The sequence below is a fragment of the Diadema antillarum genome, unplaced genomic scaffold (genome assembly GCF_040938485.1).
Source record: "Diadema antillarum isolate AM-2024a unplaced genomic scaffold, OU_Dant_1.0 seq00001121_RagTag, whole genome shotgun sequence".
Classification (NCBI taxonomy): domain Eukaryota; kingdom Metazoa; phylum Echinodermata; class Echinoidea; order Diadematoida; family Diadematidae; genus Diadema; species Diadema antillarum.
The window spans coordinates 338,156-361,978 of NW_027271935.1; the positions used below are offsets into that span (position 1 = coordinate 338,156).

The following is a 23,823-nucleotide window of genomic DNA, read 5'->3' on the forward strand; positions in this document are numbered from 1 at the left end:
GTGTAATCAGTCTGATAAATTAAGTAGGCGATTTTGTATCTAAAGCCAGCCCGTCGGCACAGGAGGGGGTAGGGAAACTATACTATACACTTGTAAATAATTCTTATATATACACACACGCACACACACACACACACACACACACACACACACGCACACTTAGGACCAGCAATCCTTAATTGTCCATTCCTCTAATGAAGGTCTACAATTTTTACGTCTTTTGAAAGACTTCGACCGAGAGGTTCAATTTTGAAAAGTATTATCATATTCCGCGAGGCCACCATTTAACTTTGTTCAACGTGTCACTACGAGTATGGTTTGTACCTGAAATAGTATGAGTGGTGACTAACTACTCATGAATACTCTGTATGCATGTATATATGAAGAGTTTGTTTGCAAAAATGGATGTCCATATTTGAAGATTTTGAAGTACGGTCTCTGTTATATTGAAAGTACAAAATAATATATACCTTTTAAATGATATATTGGTCACTACACAATATACATTTTTGAAGTTATGGTAAAAGAAGCAAAAATTTTCGTAATATTCTCTTTATTTTTCTTGACCTTAAATCGCAAATATCTCCAGTTGGCAAATATGGACTTATCGGTTTTTGCGAACAAACCCTTCATATGCAATAAAATATACGATAACAACAATAGAAATTGTAATGATGATAATGATAATAACATTATTATCATTATTATTATTATTATTATTATTATTATTATTATCATCATCATTAATATCATCATTGTTAACAATAACTTTATCATTATGATGATCGAAATCATTATTGTTATTATCGTTATCTAGTCGAGTTGCCTGACGGCAAGGAGAACTTACAATCTGAATAGCAGAACTTTTGTATGAGGCATTTTTGAAGGACATTTCGTGGTTTATGGCGAATCATGATAAATTGTACTTTGGAAGGTGAGGGTTTGGTCTCACGAGACTGTGATAGAATTAACCGTGGCACGTCACTTCAATCAAATACTTTTGATTGAAACAGCATCCGGATGTTTTTATCTGATTACTTTCAATCTTTCTCCACCTTGAACCCCCACGAGGTTCCTTCGTTAATATAATTGCACTGACTTCCGCGACTGCTGTTAATGCATCGAGACGTACAAGTGTATTCTAGAAAGTTGATATTGTTTGGCTCCAATCTGACATATTACTCAACCTGCTGATGAGGAAAATTACGACCTTCTAATTGTCCTTAGCCGCACTGGAGTGTAGTGATTATATACATTTTTCTTCTAGGTGTGCGTCTCCCGAGAAGAGTACTACCGCTGTACGCATGTTCTATAACAAAACGGATTAGATCTGACTATTTCATCATGGTTATGCGTTTGGCAGGATTTGTAAGGCGTTTCATTTGTAGACTTTATAGACGCACTCGCCCAGTCGCAAACACCTGATCTTTTTTTTTTTTTTTAAATCTGACACGCTATCATCTTATTTGCTAGAATAAATCGCATGGAATTACAATTTTGAAAACGCCGTTGGTATTGGCGTAATCTTTTCTTTGATTGCATGTTAACCGATAAGCAGGTTCTCCTCTCATCTCTCTTCTCTCTACTCTTCCTATTCGGGTCCCTTATTATCGGGTGTGTGTTTTTTTTTTTTCGTATTTATACATGCCACCTTGTGTTGTCGTATTTGGTCAAATGATATTTAAAATTCTTTAAAGATTTACGTTATTAGTTCTATGTGTGTGTGTTCCATTCCTTTAGTTAACTAAAATGTTACAAGGCATATATGTTCGGAGGCCGTTGTCAAAGTCAAGCGATTTGCTTATTGATAACGGTCTCCCCCACCTGTACACTCAAAGATCTGTAATGAAATTAATGTATCTATTTCACGTGCTTATATACTTGTAATGTGAAATCTTGTTTATATGTTGATGACTTGTGAATGATAGGTTTGATATTGATATACTTATTTTCTGTTATGCAGAGGTGGAGAAATAAAACTTACTGAAACTAAAACTGAAGTGTGGAAGATGTATTCATGAAAGCGAGGGAAGTAAAATAATGGAGAATGGGGGGGGGGGCACAAAGCCAGATGACCCTTTCTTTTTGGGAGAAGGTGCTAACATGAAATTGTTAAGGTTAATGTGTCCATATACTTCTTTTCCCTCCTCAACATTCAGTTGTTGTTGTTTTTTTTCAGGGATGTCCTCCAATGAGTACTGTTTACAGTATCATATTACGGTATGAGCTTATATTTCGTTGTTATGATGTGCACACAGTCATATCAGTGTGAGTGCGTGTGTGCGGGTTTTTTTTTCAGTTAGCTTGGTGTCTTGTCCTTCTCGGTGTCCCCACGCAGTAAAGATTAATTATTAATTTTGTTGTCACATAATGACGTAAACCAAATATAGTTAGCCTTTGGACTATTATTTGGTGCTTTTTTTTTAATAAACGCGAAACAGAATCAAATCGATTTGAATGAAACAATAGATTGTCTGTTTTATAAAAATAGCCATATGATTTCAAGCATGATATTGGTCAAAATGCGTCACGTGACATTCATTTTTTTTTAAGCGCGCTTTACGGGAGTGCAGACGTTACGCAATATAAGTGATATACCATTCTCGTGACATCGCGTTGAAGTTTGTCTATCATTTATCGTGTATTTGAGGTAAGGTTAGACTGTCTTTTCTTTTCATTTGTTATTCATCAAAACTCGCTATGATATAAAACAAATAGCGCACTTGTGCCGTTGTGCAACAATGTAAGTGTAAAGTAATTCCATCGGTCGGGGTATATCTTTAGATGGTGCGCACTGTGTACTCGCCTAGCGGCTCGTATACGCAGACATTTGAGGGCTCACACGGGTTAATAATTCCCCATAGAGACGTGTGTTAAAATTCACATTTCAAAAAATTCTGTAAAATAGCTGGGAGAAACGAGGTGTTTCATCGTCACTAACCTGATAAGTGAGATATACCCTTTCATCCATCAGATTTCCAGGGTGGGTTCTTCTGCTCTAATTCTGTCCAAGGGTTCGCAAAGCCAGACTACGAGTTCTTGTCACTCAAAAAATCACCTATTTTCCGTACACGTACCCAATGAAATATAGTCCCCTCAAATTCCATCAGAGAAGCTTTCATCTTCTAACCAAAATGCAGTTTGTAGAGGAATTCATACTCAATGTCTACAGCTATTCAGTTTTTTTTTTTTGCCAAACTACATCAGTGATTTTTAATTAATTTTCTTCTTAATTTATTTTGGTATCTTTGGTACGAATTTGTGAAGGGGTCTGGGAGAGCCCATTTTATTTGCAGGTGTGAGCCCTTGATGGCAGAGGTGGCACCAATCTAAGGTCACTGCATTTTACACTACCGCATGCCGCTATTCCTATGATATACTTTATATCAGATAGGAAGAAAACTAGACAGACACAGAGATGGAAATAAAGAGGGTGAGAGAGAGAGAGAGAGAGAGAGAGAGAGAGAGAGAGATGAGAGAAGAAAGAGAGAAAGGGAGCAATTTGGTAGAGTAATATATAAGGGTTCTTTTCAGAAGCATACTATATTCACACTATGCTATGCCGAGGGGATCACAAAGGAGATTATCCCGTTTTCGTAACGTATCCTTCTTTATTATACATAAGGAGCTGGAATTTGTCTCGGAATGTAAATACTTTGGCGCCATTCTCAATAGTCATTTGTCCTGGGCTCCACAAATAAGCAATGTACGGTCCAAAGCATTAAGTAGTTTACACGTGTTAAGACGCACGCGGCCATTCATTGAACAAGATACTGCGATTACATTGTACGAAAGCATGATACAACCTCAAACATTGATCATATCATTTTCTAAACTCCGTTTTAATCAGGTAATTTCAGATTTGTATAATCCATTTTTAAAAATCTTGTTTAGGTTACTTTTTTTCGGCTCTGCCGAGTCAAATGATGTAATATAACCTAACTGATGATATCGTATTTTTTTTGTATCTATATGATTTCTTTTACCTTAATCAGGCTTTGTTAATGTATTTTTGTTTTGTCATTATGTTCCTTGTCGTGTTGTGAATGCTATTTTTTGTTTTGTATCATATTTGGTTGGTTAATACCATGCAAATTGATATATATGGATTCACTGAAAACAGCCCTGAGGTTGATAGTGTTTTTTTAAACCGTATTGAAATCAATCAAACAAACAAACAAACAAACAAACAAACAAACAAACAAACAAACAAACACCATTTTCAATACACAGTGAGCACGCAACTTACAACTGACAATGGAACTTTATTGCAAGAACCTCTAATCACACAAAATCAAAACAGTAACAAACGAAAACAGTCTTAAACACAAGTAGATGGTGAAGTTGATCTCTGCCACAATTGCCATAGTCTTTTAGAAGATCGGTAGTTTACACATTACGGGGGAAATTATCAGATTATTGCGAGTAAACTCCGCTCCGCGTTCGACCATCGCTAGTAAATCACGCAATACATTCTGTGAGCACTTGGACGCAGTTGATAATGTCCTCGAATTTAAAACAGATATCAATGCTGGGCGTTTTTGACCATCAGTGGTAAAATTGCAAATGACTATCTGAATAAATAGGAACATATTGTAATTATTACCATTATTTTCATATGGTCGTTATCTTTTGTTTGTGCGTGTGTGTGTGTGTGTGTGTTTGCAATAGTTTCTATTTCATATCATCGTTGTAATGATTAGGCAAGTTTTCAACCAAATTTGGTGATTTTTCCTAAAATCTTATAGCAAACATTTTGATATGTAAATTATTTATATTTGACATTGCTCGTCCCCATGGCAACCATAAATTGACAACCATGTCAGTCAGATTTTGCATCTTTTTTCTGTTCCGATTTCAAGTAACAATATTACAGTGTATGAAATTGGTTTTTTGTGTCTGAAATTTGCCGAAGAAGCAAAATGTGAAGTAATTATGGTCCTGAAATGTTTTCTTATTATTTCCGTTGTTTATTTTTATGAGACAAAGGCATAAAACAATAGATAATAGAGATAATTGAAAACAACTGTATTTTCCAAAGATTACCCTTCTATTTTGTGTCATTTTGATTCCTTCACCAAATAATGCCTGTAATATAAGTTTATGATATTATCAATATGCAAATTCAATATTTCAATATTATGCAAATATGAAAATTTGATAACTATACATGTACCTTTCCCAAAAATGTCATCATAGGGCTCATGTCTTTCTTTATGTTGTTATGAATAGAGCCGCGTTGTGATGACCTTGAGAAATTTCAATCATAACAAATACTAGTAATAAGATTCTATACTTGCTTATCATTCATGGCAAATATGAAAATGATTGGTCCATAATAAAACGTATATACATGGGGATAAAGAAATTATACAGAAAAATCATGAGTTTAGCGTATTTCCTATGTATTTCTTTATATTTTGGTAAATAGACCCCTCCATGGGTGACCATGAGAAAATTCAAACGTTCGACTATGCGGAGTATGAGTTGTTCTACCCATGTGCCAAATATGACGATGATATATCAAATAATAAAAAAGTTACAGAGGGGGCAGCAACGTGCCCCCCCCCCCTTTTTTTTTGGAGGGGGGAAGGGTCACAATAGCTTGGGCTTAATAGGGTTAATAAGTCATTTGTTTCGTATTGCTATAATTTTATTGCGTTATTGATAGGCAGCATCCCACATCCTTTCCAAAGGCAGCCTCTTCAGTGTTTGATTTGATTTGATTTGATTTGATTTGATTTGAATTTATTTCCACTTTGTGTTCACAAACACAAAACAAAAACGTAGCCGAGTTATAATGGTTTTTGCTATACAATAAGATTTTGTTGGGGATTTTTTTTTTTTTTTTGACGTATACAAACACAATTGAAACGCATATTCTGATAACACCTACATTTGCAAGAAATGGTCTATAAGTAGTAGTTATAAGAACCAAAGTGGGGAGCCTATCAATCAAAAGCACAGCTTGTCTTATTTGATTTACAATACGGTGCGCGCAAAACTACGGAATTACACACCTTCTTTCGTTTTCGGATTACGAATCTTCGAAAAAAAAAACACACCACCGAACCTTATTTTGTTTTGGATGAACAAACCTTCGGAAGAACGAACATCACCCGGTCAGGCTGTAGGTCCCCTTGCGGTCACTGCACCTTTGAGAAAGAAGTGCTTAGGATAGGTCTACACAGTCTTTAATTATGTACCCAACTGTAACCGCCTGACCTGCCTTTTACCGAAAGTACGTTGAGTTTGTAATAACAAAATAATCCTGCGAGATGATCTGCTACCAAAAAAACCAACAAAACAAAACAATGATGATAATCTTTCCGTACTTTTCATGTAGGCCTATATCGTATAATTCGTCTGTTCAACATATCAAAGGGACAAATTATATTGCTTGTGATCGCACGACAATTAGAATTTGAGCTTAATATATATGAGATAATAACATGCAAGTGCAAGTTTAGAACAACCGTACAAATGGGCAAATACGCAAATGAAAAAGTATTATTCAATCTGTTTAAATAGATATGATAACAGCATTTTTATAACAAATATGTCAAAAGGTGATATTCTCATCAAAATATCAAGATTGAAAGAACATAAGTGCACACTTACAGCTTTCTATCTAACCCGCATCAGGAATTGAAGGCTGTGATTCTAATTATAAAAGAGTGACTTAGACTTAGCCAGTCCTAAAGGTCTGTAAGACGAATTACAAGTGTGGAAGGAAATATCCAAAATCACTGAGAGGATTTGGATAAAAATCTAAATAATCTCAACATTACTAATCAGATAACCAGTCAAGAACACTTGATGAAGATTTTTTCACTTGTACGTTATATTAATGAAAAAAAAAATCAACTCAGAGCTTTATTTCCTACAAGGCCCAAATTCAAAAAATATTGCTATATGCAAATGAGAGATAAGCTTGTCTGCCAAGAGAAGCTAATTCGAATATTAGCTCTAGGCTTTATTGATCATTGATTTATCAGTCCGATCGATCATGCTCTTGGAATTTCCACTCTGGCTATCCATTTTCTGCTCAAATAAGGGGGCGTTTCCATCCGTCTTTCCTGTGAAGATTCCCTTTAGGGCTTCTCTGAACTGAGGGTGGCGGGCTGTGTAGATGAACGGATTGGCGCAGGAGTTGTAGAACCCAAGGACGGTCAGAGAGTGGTGCAGAGCACTCCCTGAATAGGAGCGAGGAACAAAGCCGAAGACGTATCCCAGATAGGCGGTGAGGTTTGGCGCCCAGCAAACGATGAAGATGAGGATCACTTCGAACATCATCTTGAGCACTCGGTTCCTGGCGATCAGGTGTGGGGTCTTCGTAGTTCCGCTCTCCTTGTCGTTCTTGAAGCGGAGCGACTGGCGGTGGAGCTCGCGCGCTATCAGGGTTTGGGTGAGTACCATGACAAACATAGGGAGCACGAGGCGAATGATAAACCAGTATGAGCCCAGAATGTAGGAGCTGTACTCGGTAGCTAGGACAAACTTGCACTTTCTGGAGACAGGATCGACGATCTCGACGATGAACGACCAGCTCGTGGAAAGAAACGCCCAGGCCCAGATGATGGCGATGGCAATCGAGACCCGACGCTTGGTGAGGAGACGTGAAAAGTGGAGTGGATAAGCCACAGCGATGTAGCGTTCGACTGAGATCGCCATAAGGAGATAGGTGGACGCCATAACGCTGACCCACAAACAGAAGGAAGTGTTGATGACCTTGCAATAGATTTCGCTCAACCACGACATCGGTACTCTCGTCTCATGTGGTATGGGGATCACGAAGACAGACGTCAAGAAGTCAGCTATGGCGAGGCCGTTGACGAGGGTGTCGGTGGAACGGCAGGCCGCTCTTCGCTGGAAGAGCACGAGGATCACCAGGAGGTTCCCTATGATACCAATGATACCAGAGAGAAGTTGCAGAATGAGATACCAGTGCCATATCAACGGCCTCCAGGCCCATTCGGGTAAATTCAGACTGGATTCCTCGTCTACGCTGTACAGGTCTGAGTAATCTACGCTACCCGAAGTCTCCGGAGATGTCGGGAAGCCGTCGGGTTCGTCCGTTGCTTCAACTACTCCAAAGAACACAGTGGAATGATTTTCTGCACGGGTTGGCTGCTGCACGTGCATAATATCGGAAGTCTGCATTTCGGTGGCTGGCGGACGTTTTCCGGAATGTGTGCTTTCAAATAACCCGATCGTCGCCGTTATGTCTGATGCGACCGGTAGCTCAGTTGGAATTGTTGTCGAATTTCCAGAACCTTCGAGAGCATATGCCATCGATGATCCTAGTTGGATAAAGATGGCTCCGAGCAGAATCACAACCTTCATCTTTCCTGAGATCAATGGTGGACTCGAGCGAACCTTCCGTCAATCCCCGTTGCTGGGATACTGAAATTATCAAGAAACATAAAAGGCAGATAAGGTCATCAGTTCATTGAATACAGGAGTAGGGGTTTTATTGTTTGTTTTATAGTAAGTTATTCGGTTAGTTAGCTAGATATTTAATTTGGTTGTGTGTAATGTGTTAAAACAGTGAAAATTTGAATTTTATTTTGAAGATGATCTGGAAAATTTGAGGTCAAGATAAATTTGGTCGGAATAATATCCAGAGAATTTGTTTGCTTGCCTTATTTCTGCATGTTCAGATAGAAATAAAATCTAACATGACGTTTAAGTATCACATTGGGTACACAACCGAATACAAATATACGATATAATTTATGAATATGCCAATACAATTATGTGCTTTATACATGTTATGTCAATAACATTTCCGTGTAATTATGTGAATAATCTCTGGGAAATGATGGCTGAAATATATCTGCCACCGCAATTATAATCTTATTTAACACGCAACTCACTCTCTCTCTCTCTTTCTCTGTCACACACACACACACACACACACACACACACACACAAACACATACACATACCCGCACACCAAATAGACAGTGTTTGACGCCATAAAGCACACCTCCAGTTGTTAGACTTAATTCAAAGTCATGAAGATACTATACACAAGTAACACAATAACACAATCATCTCACATCTTCATCTAACATCTGACATTTTATGTATAACGTCAATGCTTCAAAATCCATCAACACCTACCGTTCTCCATTTTTTTTTACTCAAACTTGAACATAAAAGTGGTACGTTGCTACAAAAAATAATAAAATAATAATAATCAAAAGATCTCTGTAATTTGAGGATGCTGTGCCTTGTAGTGGAGATTGAGATATGCTGATAAAGAATTGAAAAATGATGTTCTTTCAATTTTCTATTTCACAAAAATTACACATGCTATAATGCGTTGGCGACAATGATAAAGGGGGCCCCCGCAAAGGCCTCAGGAACTAATATCTCCTGCCAAAAGAAATACAACGAAATAATCTCGATGCACATGCAGAAGTCACGACAGTGATTATGCATCCATGCAAAAATACAAACATTCAATCCATGCATACGTACATGTAATTTCATGATACACATACATCTCCCTTGGCACTATTGACTAGCGCATCCCTCATGTTCGCCAACCGCAGTACTATCAGCGTACTTTCATTTCTTTTTCAAGGTTTGCAAGGTCTCAGTTTTGAAAGGTTCGTTTAATAATGGATGATAGGAAATGGGACAACACTCGTCACAATCAGACGCCTGACGCCAGTCAATGAACTTTTGTTTTGACGCACGTACAGAACACAAGGTTACAAGAAAAAAAAAGATGAATTGTAGGGATAGCTGTGTAGTTCTGATACTTTACGAATAGATAAATGAAAAGAAGTGGAATATAAATATCCGTACATACGTATACTAATATATATATATATATATATATATATATATATATATATATACAATGTATATACATACATGGATATCTTATGCGCTTTCAACTAGACTATAAGTCATTGTTGATACAAAATAGCTACCACTGGCTACGTTAATGAGGAAGCAGTGGTTTCACAGAGGATCAAAAAGATTTGATATGCCAATGAAAATAAATCTCTCTCAAATCCACATGGCTTGCACTGGCGTTATTGCCGGATAGATTGCAATATGACTATGTATTGATGGCTTCTGCTTATACTATATATATATATATATATATATATATATATATATATATATATACAACTGTGTATATCATCTGCGTGCTTAACGGGTATGAAGGTAACCATGCGTGGATTGAATATAATTTTGTTCAATTCAATTCTACCCAATTCAGTTCAAGCAATCTAATCAATTTCATTTTCTTTCTTTTTTCTACAACAGAACATCTCATAACAAAGAAAATTACAAGTTATCTTGAGTACACAATATTTTTAGTGCAATGTATGATGAAAGTTAGAGGCAATCAAGCATGTATGAGAGCATGTATGCATAGATTCAAACCAAACATTTACAAGCTCTGGGGGGGGGGGGAGAAAAAATAAAGGGTCCACTTAACAGCAGTAAATATATACAGTAGGTAGCTCATGCGAATACTTACATTTTGTAAATTGCAAAAGGATAATTTCATTTCAATATAAATATCTGTATACATTGGGAGAGCAAGAAGTAACTAATCAAACCGGTTTAAGTGGTTGCTAGTAGAGTGACAAAGAAGTCATTCCTGAGCGAGCCACCAAAAAAAGTTAAGATATTTTTCTTGACTGAAGATGGAATACTTTTCATTCTTTCTTTTTGGTTTACTGTATTTTTTTCTTTTTCTCCTGTTTATTTCGGAGCCAAGTTTTCTGTCATTGAGGGTCAGGCATATACTCCCATAGGAATGGTGACACATTCAAAATTCGCAGCCTTTCATCTGTTTGTCAAATATTACGTGACTTACGACTTTTTATTTACAAGGGATAAGAAAATATAACTGTTTTTTTTTTTCATATACATCAAGAGTTCCTTCCAGTTGTGTAAATCATATTACCCGGTCGATGTATACGTCCCTGGAGATAAAAAAAAAAAACAATAAAAAGAATTGTAACGTTCAGTGTTCCCGACGTTGGACTTCGAATAAAGTTGATGACGCAACCCTTATATACGCTTTACAGATCTTACTCAGCTACGCACATATTACACGGGAGAAATCCCTAGATACGTAAATTATACGAGGTAACATATTCTAAAAAGAGTGTAGTACCGAAATAATTGAATTTTCACCTTTGACGTGAAAAGCATTGAAGTTGAAGTGTATAGACTTAAGGCTCCTTTTGATTTGTCATGTGTCAATTTCGTTCTATTCTTCAAGATATAAATTGAAACCATATCTGCTTCTTATTTTTTCCGAAAAAGAATGAAGTCCCCAGCAACTGGAAACTGCAGAACAGAAAAAAAAAAAACTACTCGTGGCAAAGCTCTGTTTGGAATTATCTTAGTAAAAAAATACGGATGGGATTCCACAGTTGATACATGGATATCGATAAAGCTGTCCTTTTGGTTGTATAATATTACGTCTTACACGGTTTGTTTACACAGTAGGACGAACGGTCTTCGGGCAATGGTTGCCAACACCCCTTTATATATCTAATTCTATCTGATACCCAGAGTACTATGAGCATTACGAATCGCGCGCCCTGTTTTGTGTTAGTGTTTGTGGTGAGTAAGATAACGAGAGCCGTCACCATAGCAACGCACAATTATATCGTCTTGACATGTCATATATCATAAGATACTGATTGATGATGGTGTCCAATGCTATAAGATGTTTCATGAAACCAATTGATCCCATGAAACAGTTTTGTATGTGTGTAACATTAGTCGATAATCGCGTTACCATGGTAACTGCCCCCCGTGCTTTTACCTCACCAGCAGTAAGGAAAAACAATAGGAGGATCACTTATCCTAACGGTACAACTTATTAGATAATTAGATTATTCTTGCTATAGCTTGATACACTATACTATACGCATATACACTACAATTTGTCCATGGTCGTTATCCACAAAGATCCATATTTTGGACCTTGATAAGGACGTATGACAATAACTCGGCGCGAAATCTGTGAATTAATTAATTTGCTCCCAAACAGTTTGATATATACCCATATAAGTAAATATCATTAGTCTCATTGTCTGTAAAGATTAGATACGAAATGTTTGCTTTGTCGGACAGACTCATTAGCGAAGAATGACGGAACGCTTCGCGACATCTGGCAAATATTTGGACAAAACCAGGTACGGACATATTGATGCTGACGTCATTTTGGAAAGATTCTTTGAGTTCGAGGAATTAAAGCGCCTATCTGTCCATGATTTAATTCATGTTTTATGGCGTCTTTGTAAAATCTTCATTGAAAGGTAGATAATTACACAACGATTTTCATTTACACTGAATGACATTAAAGGAGGAGTTCTTGAGCTGTAAATTGAGGATTGAAAAAGCTCCGTAAGAATCGGTATAGGCCCTATGTGATAACTATGAACCTATGCGACCCCCAGAAAAGCATATATATATATATAACCTGTCTATAGCGGCCACCCGAGGGATACGGAAAAAGTGGCCGTTATAGACAGGTGGCCGCTATAGACAGGTAATCCAACTTTGTGTGCATTGCCTACATGTACATGTATCATCGTTGTATATACATGTACATTTATGTGTGTACGTATGCACACGTGTGTATCATGCATATCTAGAACAATGCCGGTGTTTATGAAATTGTTGCACAGTACACTAGATGTAGCATGTGCACAGTCATGAATTAGTGCATTATTGTGACTGAATAAGTGATGAATGCAACGGTGGCGATCACTGAATGTTGCCCAGAAATGACTGGCACGGCTAAAAAGCAGAATTATCAGCTCGGCTACGGCTCCATCGGGTTTTTGGCCGCTATAGACAGGTTAAAATCTACCGCGGGAAACAAAATTTGTGGCCGCTGGCCGCGTTAGACAGGTGGCCGCTATACACAGGGTCTTTAACATGGCTTTTCTCTCGGGGGGATTTTTCAGTGGCCGCTTATATATATATATATATATATATATATATATATTCATTCATTCATTCATTCATTCATTCCATCATTTTATTTCAGTACGTCACAAGCATCTGCCATGGCTGTTCTTTAGCATGTCTGTGCACAGATAAAATAAAAAAAAACAAAAAAATACTATGATATAATTCTATGAAACAATTCATATGAATATACAAAATCACAGAAAAGAAAAAAGAAAAGGAAAAGGAAAAATAATCAACTAGAGGAAAATCACAAGATCATATCACATGAATATGAGTGAGGTAAAATAACTCTCAAATCATATCGCTATCATATTTTTTTCTGTTATCAAAGGAAGTGAAATGTATATGTTTTGGCGAAAAATGAAATTAACCTTGAAATTGAAATTGAATAATGTCCGATTAGCAATCAGAAAAAAACTTATTCTACAAGATTACTTGAAATGTTCTCTTTCAAAATATGTAATATATTCGGACAAGATTGTGGCACTATAACTACATATCATCGTAGATATATTCGTATTATGCTCTGCTTTACGTTGCTGCTATGGGGGAGCAATAAATGTTTATATAAAGCCAGCAATCACGTGAGCGACGGCTCACGCAGTCCCCACTGAAGGATTAATTAGTAATGGGGGTAAAGCGTCCTGCCTAAGGGAACTATATCCTCATTCGGGGTAATGGAACTGCGGACTTGGTGTGATGGTACGTTGTCTCATCCACCAAGCCCACAGCAGCTTCCCTTTTGATCTTTAGCATCGTCACTATAATGACGACTGTTACCTTTGCTTGGCAAGGAGATGCCCTTTTGCACTGAAGATTTGAACTGAAGACCCGAAGGTATACCCATATTTGTCCTGAGTCATTGTGAGTGGCTCAGGGTATCAAAGCCCTCATCGTCATCAGCACTTTCAGTCACGTGACAGTTATAGTTGTTTGTCAAGACAGATTAAAAGCCAACGTTTCCACTATCACGATCATCCTCAAAATATGACTATCTAAGCCTTAAAATAGGACTTTCCCCTTGTCAGCTTGAAACCTTTCGAGACGTTATTCAATTCATTTCAATTCTATGAAATATCACTGAACCGCTGGAAATACCTACCTGTTAACCAAATAACAGAAGTTTTATAGCTCGGTGTGTAAACACGAAATCATGGCATGGCGAAGACATGCATTTGCATTGTATATATGATACCGTATGTTTATTGTTGCATAATAACCATGCATGCTCCTCATTGTACTCGGTTAAATCCTTTCTCAACACTAGACCAGTTCACTGTCTCTCAGTCACGCAATTAATGAAAATGGGGGATTTTACAGATTTTCAAAGCATAGTTATACTCTCTAATTGACAGTTCTTCAGGATACATCAAATTAGACTAAATTTAGCTACGTATCATTGTATACCTGGGTTTTTATGGGCATTTCCCCCATTTAATAGGTCGGTCATGGTTGAGTTCTAACTGCGAAAATTGTTTTTATGGACTCGTAATTTTAGGGCTGCAATTATTAAATCTCCTCACGCCATCACAATTAACGTTTACACCTATATAATGCCAATATAGATTTCCACATTTGTTGGCAACCTGGCTATAGAACCACGCAGGTGAAAATCTACTTGTGGGTAGATTTAGACACTACAGTGGAAAATTTTCCGTTACACCTGAGTTTGAATCGTAATTGATCAACGTTATCTACATCATTCGAATGGCTTGCGCTGAGAGACAACACTTGTTTTCATGCGCTGAAAGACCCTTTCTGTCGGCTGTATTACTGCCTTGAATAAATCAGATTTCATTTATTATTACTTTTTTTTTACATTTCTCGTAATAAAGAGTTCATCACAAGCAACCATGAAAAGTTAACATTGCTAACCATCTGGCTTTATACGTTTTCCTTAATTCAACAATAATTTCATAAAAGTCGGTCCTAATCATTGAAGTCATTACTATCGGCAACATCGGATTTCTCCACTACGGCAAAGCTTACATGTATGTTAACATTGTGCTGAATGATAATCAAGGCTTGCATTCATTGCTTTGTGTATGATCGTATCATTAACGTCCATTGTCATATTACTTGTGTTACTTTGATCTCATGCCACTGGTATTTTCTAGTCACAATGATCGCTACTAGTTTCCTGTACTACTGTATTCGTCTATAGTCATCCCTGCTGTCAAAGATCTTTGAGAAGACATTTCATATTGGCTGGTAGAAGGCTTAACGGTGCATCACGTATTCTTTCTTTCATATATACCCAGGAAATAAACGTGGTGCACCGTTAAGTCTTCTACCACCAAATGCATTTCACTAACTCTGTCCCACCTAACCCAGGTGTGTGAATTGTCATGTACAGGCACCTGCATGACCTATATAAGTAATTATGAAAGTGGGGCTCTTTGAAGACATACATAATTCAATAACTGCTGCTTTGAAATGCAGCACAACTCTTTCTAGATTTAAGTGCTTACTGAAGCGCTCTTTTTTTTTAACAGTTAACCATGACTGAGTAGACAATGTTCTTTTAATCTATCCTGTCTTCTATCCTTATGTATACTGCATGTGTGTGTGTGTGTTGTGTGTTGCGTGTGTGTGTGTGTGTGTGTGTGTGTGTGAGTATATATGATGGTGTCTTGTTTATCTACTTGACTTCACACAGAATTATTTGTAATATTATGTTGCCATTGTAAAGTATATAGTATTTTCATGTGTATGCATCCTAATACAAGCACAAGATGCTTTCAAGGCTGTCTGGCTCTCATTGCAAACGCCACTATTGTATGTTCTTGTATTCTATTTTGCCGAATAATGGCCTCCTCTGGTCTCAATCAATCAATCAATACTACTTACACTGACTGTGGGGGTTATCTCAGGTTAACTCAATGCTGGGGGTATTCTTGCTATAAAATTCAATTTCAATTTCAATTTCACAATTTATTTTCATATTTCTAAGTGAAAAATACATCAAATATAACAAAAAGAAATGATTCATGATATCCAGCTAAGAAGCACATCGGAATATTATAAACATGATAGAGCATGGTGATCAACCTGTAAAAGTTTGAATTTGAGAATAAAGAAGTATGATTGAACCTACTTAAAAGCACTTACATATTCTTAATTGATCATCTTGTCCCCGTTAACTTGACATCTCTCTAAATTTTACCGCATACTAGTAACTAAGTGACGGATGAAGCGGAACAGATACAAGTTCAACTTCATTTTTATTTTTCTCCATCTCAACACAATCGATGGTAATATAAGCACCGTGAAGATGAAAATAAAGAATTTCAACATGAGTAATCAATAAAAGGGGGTACATCATACTTTAGAAGGGGATCATACAAATTAACATTATAGTGATAAATTGATAGGAGGATGGAGATGGGGGTCCACTTGTATAGATTCTACCCCCCTCCCAGTAAGGTTAAATTCACTATAAATGTACTCAAGATGAGAGAGAAAATCTAATAACAAAAATGTATATATAAGTTAATGTTACAGAGAAAAATTAACTTTTGTTTACTGAAACTTATATGGCCAAGATGAGAATTAGTCACAAATTTTTGCAATTAATAGACTTGAAAAATATTGCAACAGATTAAAAACAAAAACAAAACTACATCAAAGGCCCCAACTGAGAGACATTTTTTTTCGTTATAGCTCATGAAACACTAACAATGAACAGAGCACAAAAAAGGGGGAAGCGTGCTAAGTGCCTTTTCAAACTGGAAATGGCGCCTTCTCACCAGTACGTTTATTATTTCGTATTATTTGATAGTTGTGTTTGTTCTGTTCCCCCCCCCCCCCATGTATCCGTGAGTTCTGGGATTGTCAATATATGTCATCTGTTAGGGTTGTTGAAAAAATTGCGAGATCAATCATTTTGTCACCGCCGGTTCTTAAATTGAATCAATCTTCACAAAAGCAAACACATCCAAAGAGATGGTGGCGCATGGTATGTGAACATCACCCACACCAGTATCATCTTAGCGCGCGAAAGTACTTGACGGTCTCACCTCATCCATCAAGTCCAGGGGAGATTTTCCAGAAAAAAAAAAGTTTTTATCATCAAATTTTAAACCTCTGAATTCCGGTGCATGTATCGTTATTAGAGAAAGATAAAATGGAAACTGGTTGAAACCACTGTATCTTCTCAAAATCAAAAGAAACTTTAGAATAATTTAAAAGAAAAACAGCAACTTTTACAATGCAGTGCCAAGTCAAGATTCAATCAATGAAGTCAGCAATTGAAAGATTTTTGAAATTTATGCCACCAAAGCGACTAAACTATAGTTGAAAACAAAATATTTATCCTAGGAGAATTACAATCCTGCATTTAGGTAGATTCCTTCATATTTTCTTTACATTATTTTATCGTTTGCCGAAATGATCAATTTTGTCCTAACACCCTTTCTTCTGTGACGATAAATGCTTAAGATATTTGTATTCTTTCATGAATGATTGATACGCATTTTGTTATCATACCGTCATCCATTTCAAAATATGAAGATATACCCGGAAATTGAAATGAAAGAAAGTTTTTTTTCTCTCTCTCTATCCACCTTATGGAACACTTACAATGAATATCATAAGCCAAAAATTAACAGGTCCAGCACGAAAATCACGGAAATGTGGTGTCGGAAAATCGATGGGTTCATGTTTCATGCGTTAAATATTGAGAAACCATTGAAAATTGAACTCCGGAAGGGAGAGGGCTGGAAGAATGTGAAAGAATTGGATTTTTTTTTTTGATTGCTTGCTTTTTGTTTGTGTGTTTGTTTTTACAAATATAGGTTATGCTTCATTTGTTATTTCCGATTTTTACGAATAAGTAAGCAACGCTGTCGTTGTATTGACACTGTAACGTTGGATGGCATAAAAATTCGAATGATATATCAATTGCTGACTGACACATAAATTGCTGGAGCGAAACAAAGTATACAAATTGTAGGATGGAAATAAAGTATTATTGAATTGAATTAAAATGAATTGAATTAAATTGACTTGAAATGAATTGAACTTTAAGTTAAATTAGATTAAATTGAATTGAATTAAATTAAATTGAATTGAATTGAATTAAATTAAATTGAATTAGATTAAATTACATTTAATCAAAATGAATTGAATTGACTTGAATTGAATTGGAAAATGAGATATCAACATATTCAGGCAAGTATTCTCCGTTTTGGTTGCTGCACGTCCGAACCTTGACGAGAAGATACACATTTACTTTCAGTGTGTGTTTTTGGTGAGCAGATTAAACAAACACACACTGACAACTTTCTTTCTCACCATTTGTCGTTTGTGCAGTGCACGTGTGAAGAATTAATTACCCATTTAGCTTTATGTGTAATGTCCTGGCGACGTCTATAGCAGCGCGTGTATTAGGTTGATTGGTTTGACGCCAAACCATTGTATATGTCGGCATCCATCCACATTCGTGCCCACTCATTTTATTAGACATAACATTCTTTGCAAGCAAAATTTTTGGTAAATTCACTTTTATGTTTTCAGTGGATGTTCTATGAGAATGAATATCGATGTCATATTTCAGTATCCTTAAAAATTTGGTAACGTATTGAGGTTCAAGTATAGTTCTCACGCAACAAAAGAATCCCTGCTAATCATCAATATGTATTAACTAAGGAGCTATCATAACAAGAAAGAACCAATACCTTACTCTCAGCTATTCGAAGTATGGAGAAACATGAAGATGCGAATTGGAAAGAACGAAAGAAGCCCTCTGCTGCATTCATATCTACAACAGTATTCCTATATTTTGAGACTAAATTCTATTAATTTCAGGCGAAACTATGAGTCACGTGATGCCTTTACACGTGCCAATTGAAACACCAACCTCATTGCTGTGTAGGGAATAGGTCTGAAAAAATGCTTGTGAATTAATTCACGATCCATAGTTGATGAAACCCACCGTTGATGATTTATTAAATCCATTATTGGTAATACAAACGAGTAAGCTACATTGAAAGGGGTGCAGCTGCGGCTGGGGGGGGGGGGGGGCGGTGAATTGGTTTGGATCGGTTGGGAAGGATTTCCCGATTCGTTTCATTTTCCTCTCCCTCAATCTATAATATCTTTTATTTCATTTTCTATACCAAATACCCCTGCTTTCGTTTTTCGTTGCCTTTTTCTCTCTGTTTATTTTCATTAGTAGTACTGAAACATCATTATGATAGATAATACTATACCATAAACGTATACTTTTGTGTTTGATTTATATATATATATATATATATATATATACATATACATATACACATATATATATATATATATATATATACATATACATCTATATATATATATATATATATATATTACCCCCTGCTTTCGTTTTTCATTGCCTTTTTCTCTTTGTTTATTTCCATTAGTATAGTACTCAAACATCATTACGATAGATAATACTATACCATAAACGTACACTTTTATGTATGATTATATTATATATATATATATATATATATATGTGTGTGTGTGTGTGTGTGTGTTTGTGTGTGTGTGTTGCAAAGTAGTTTTAAATCCGAAATGCTTGAAATTACACTTCCGTGGTTTCATGTCGTACTTGTTATTGTATTTTGATAGTTAATTATCAATGTTTATAATACCGTAAAGTTAAAAAGAAAAGTCTTTCAGTTAACCGCATGGGCAAATTGTTACTGGGGCACGGAACGTTTAATGTTGGGGGGGGGGGGGGGCTGAGGACCGAAGGGGGATCAAAGGGCAATGCTACCCCCCCCCCCCCCCCCCCCCCCCATGGGAAGAATCTCTTGGCGAGACCCCAGGAGAGTTACGGGTTTTTGCTAAATTTTCATCATTTTCTATCACTTTTTAAAAGATAAAAGGATCCGACGTCCCTGTGTTGGTAATACTTCATAGTTAGATTTTTTTTCTGTTCAAGAAATTTTTGCTAGCTTCTTAATCGCTAAATTTGTAATTGTTTCTCAATTTGCCAACTCAGTTCAGAAGATTACAGTCCCACTGGCAAATGTACTGTGAATTTCGCTTCGATTTCACGAATCCAGTCACTTCTATCTTACTCTCTCCGGTATGAGATGTTAAATGAAAGTCAGAAGTGCCAAGATAACATTAAGAAGATGATAATTCAAAAAAACATCACCATGGACTTGATGTGTCAATTGCTATTGACCAGGAGAATGAGAGTATTTAGACAGCTGTATGTGGATTAATAAGGAATGACCATCGTCCGGTCGTCCCCAAGAAACGCGCATGCCCTTTCTCCATAACATACTGTTTTGCGAGAATGTTTGCCCGTATATTGTTTTATTCATGACCATGCGTCACTGTCATAGCTCAAAGCGATGACAGCACGCGCGTTGTCAACAAAAGAAGTGGACTATTTACTGTAGCTGCCGATATCTGTCAATTAACAGTCTAATGGTCATGCTGGCAATAAGGGGAAACAAAAATGAATTTACATAATCGAAGTTGCCTCGAGGTTGCAAGAAAGTGTTCGTCCCTTTTCTAAAAAAAAAAAAAAAAATTGAGACAGAATTTTTCATTTACTTGTTGTTGACCTTCCTAACAGTATCTTACCAAGGAACTTCGTTAACCATGCAACTAAACTCCTTACCTGCCACTTGCCACAGTCATGATTTGCAGTAGTTGTTTTCCCCCTAATAGTTTTTTTTTTTAAGTTGTCATTAATAAAATATATCAATAATGATACTAATGATAATTAAATTAACAATGATAATGATGATGACAAGCCATTAATTGAAATTGATACAAAAAGTTAACAGAAGACTGATAGTCAATTTTAGCGGTAATCAATAACTTACAGGCAATAACTTGATGATAAATCATATTAATGCGATACTGCACATGTTTTCTTTCCATCTACTTTCATCACCCGGTTTACACATATTGGTACATGATCGTATGAAACGTACTGTAATATAAACAAAAAGAGACGCAGGAAAGAGTATCAAAAAGCAATTGCAGCAGTACTTTATACTCAACCATCATACAAAATAACCCGGTAAGATTTTAATCACAACATTACCAAGTTGCCAATGATGTATGTACTGAGTTAGTAACGATCTAGCTATAAAAAAAGTTGACAATCTTCTAGATTGTTGATTTGGCCCAGTCTTTTGGTGTATTGATATAAAGGATAAAACAGGTAAAGTTCAACTCAAATGAACATTATTTCGGCATAACGAAGAAAGCCATTATATCTTGGTATCATCTCAGCGAAGGGCGTTGTGGAATGGACTATAAAGGCAAACTAGCATAGAAGAAGATGGTAGAAGATCACCATCACATCAAGCGTCAGCAGAAAAGCTGAGTGATTAAACCAGCATGGCCGGCGCAGCCGTGAGGGCCGTGGGGGCTCGGGCCCCCACACTTTTTGGGCACCATACAAAGGAATACATAAGGTGTCATCACTTTGGGCCCCACACTTTTTTTAACCCGGAAGTATGTAAGTGGCACTAAAATAGAAATAGAGAAATCTTGAAGTATGGCGGCGGAACGTTTTGCTTGTCAGCTGAAGAAACCCGGAAGTGGAAGGGGAGAGATGACCTTCTTTTTTTTTTTTTTTTTTTTTTTTTTTTTTTTTTTTGCTTTTCAGCTGAAGAGACCCGGAAGTGGACGGGGAGAAGAGATGAGCCGACGCGTTTTTTTTTTGTTTTGTTTTGTTTTTTGCTTGTCAGCTCATGAAAACACTGCGCCGGCCCTGACCAGTACCACTTTCCTTTTTCTTCGGTTTTCTCTTTCAGTATTCTGAAATGTACACCATCTCGATTTGCAAATAAAAAAGGAAAAAACTTTTGAATTTCTAAAAACAGTAATGAGTATTTCACATTTAACTTTGACCATGTAAAAGACATTTCAAACTATCTACTGTACAACTAACAGGAAGAACAGGTGTATTGTATATCTGAAGAATTATCTTCTCGCTGATAATGGACGTCTTTTTCTTATTAAGTGCAACTCTATATAGTCATTTTCTCTTTTTTTTTCTAGATTGTCACTCTTGTACACTTCTTGAGGTCATATCACCATTAACTCCTCATTGCACATAAATTGTCGAAAGCAAAATTATTTCTCGTTTGTGGCAGGTGTATGGGAGGTTCCTGACCAAATAAAGCCTGAAATCACATAGCGTTAAAAACATCGCACATGCACTCTGAAACAGGCGTAAGTGACGCCAAATACAGTTGGTTTATCTTCATAAATTTCCTTAATAAGATGTTTTTCATCACAAAGCAATCTTGTAACAGTAAGACAGTTATACGCTTATAATACTTTAATCACTTCCTTTCTACACATTCTTTTTATATGTAGAGCAATGTTAATCGTTGAGATTGATATGAAAACTTGAGAATCGGAATCATTTTCACTTCATTATGAAACCTTTCTTTGGTATCATCTGACCATCTGCCTCTAAGAAAAAGTTCACAAACGTGTAGGCATAGTTATTACATCGATTTCTCTTCTCACTGCCATGACTACTCATTGAAAAAGGCAAAAAGGCAGGGCAAAATTTCATTCAAACATTGACTTTTTTTCTCTCCACCCTGCGATCTGTAAAGAGCTACTCAGAAAATGTGTTGTGTAAATGTATGACGACTTCGAACATTACAAACGTTCTCATCACGTGTCCTTGGTAACATGATCGCAAACGTGCTGCAGAGGTCTTTCCAGCACTGGATATGATCTTGACTCGCGAATCTAATCCTTTCTAAACATAATCACTGTTTCAGCCATGCTCTATGAACACAGTGTTGGCATACCCGAATGGATTTCGTTACACTCTCGTCCTTTGTAAAAGTCTTTCTCGCAAGATACAGAAACATGACCGCCCCCGTTGTAAAGCACGGGTTGACACTTTCTAATAATCGTTTCGGTAAAATATCGGGTGTCCATTCACGGTATAAGACTGTTCGACTGTTCAAAGAACTTATACTTATACTTTCGGATTTCCCCTTTAAATAACCATTGAATCCACGAGTATTAGCCTACGAGATATCACGTGATATATACTGTCTTTACCACCTGTAAATTCTATATATTTACTTGCTTGCTTATGTGTGTGTGTGTGTGTGTGTGTACGCATGCAAAACGATTATGGGAATTTTTTATCTTTCTTGTCATTCTGTTAGTTTTGATAATGTTATTTCTGTTCAAGGCAGAAATATTTCTGCAACTGTTTCTTCACTATATCTTTTTACACTATACCAGAAGTTACATGCAGTGGAAATGCATTATACAAAACCATGATCCGCAAAGACATTATAATGATAAACGGTATACCAACATAATGATATGCATCCTAAAAAAAACATGTAATGGAATTTTTCCCCGTGAACTCACAAATTTGAATTTCTTCATAAAGAACGTGCCCCCCCCCCACCTCTTTTTCAGTTTGGGATCACGTAGGACAGTTATGGCAATCGATTTTCGAAATTTCCAAGCAAATAGCATCTTTAAGAGAACAGATATGATAATAATTATGAGATGTGCAATAAATCTTCCTAAAGCCCTAAAGAGGAGATGTAAGTCTGATCATTGGGACTGTCAACAACGCTGCAAAATATCACTGGTATTTCAAAGTATTGATCATCAGAGGGAGAAAAATCCACTAATTTCAGCTTCTTGTCATGATCAACGCCACCCTGACGCTTTCATGCACACGCACACACACACACACACACACACACACACACACACACACACACACTCACACACAAACACACATACACATACAGACACAAATATGTAATTACACCATCCTCTTCTTCATGGGAGAACAAATAGTGTCTACCTACAAGAATCCCTGCAATTATAGGGTTTTGGAGTTTG

The 23,823-nt window shown here is 36.6% G+C and overlaps 1 protein-coding gene across 1 annotated transcript; it reads right to left on the minus strand.

Moving 5' to 3' along the window:
• Positions 1 to 6,969: 6,969 nt before the first annotated feature.
• On the minus strand, positions 6,970 to 8,346 carry LOC139743896 (galanin receptor 2b-like). Its single transcript, XM_071654362.1, has one exon. The coding sequence runs from the start codon at positions 8,344 to 8,346 to the stop codon at positions 6,970 to 6,972; it is 1,377 nt and encodes a 458-aa protein (XP_071510463.1).
• Positions 8,347 to 23,823: the final 15,477 nt, after the last annotated feature.

Bases quoted from the DNA above. Each gene is read 5' to 3' on its own strand.
- LOC139743896 (XM_071654362.1), bottom strand. From the start codon at position 8,346: ATGAAGGTTGTGATTCTGCTCGGAGCCATCTTTATCCAACTAGGATCA.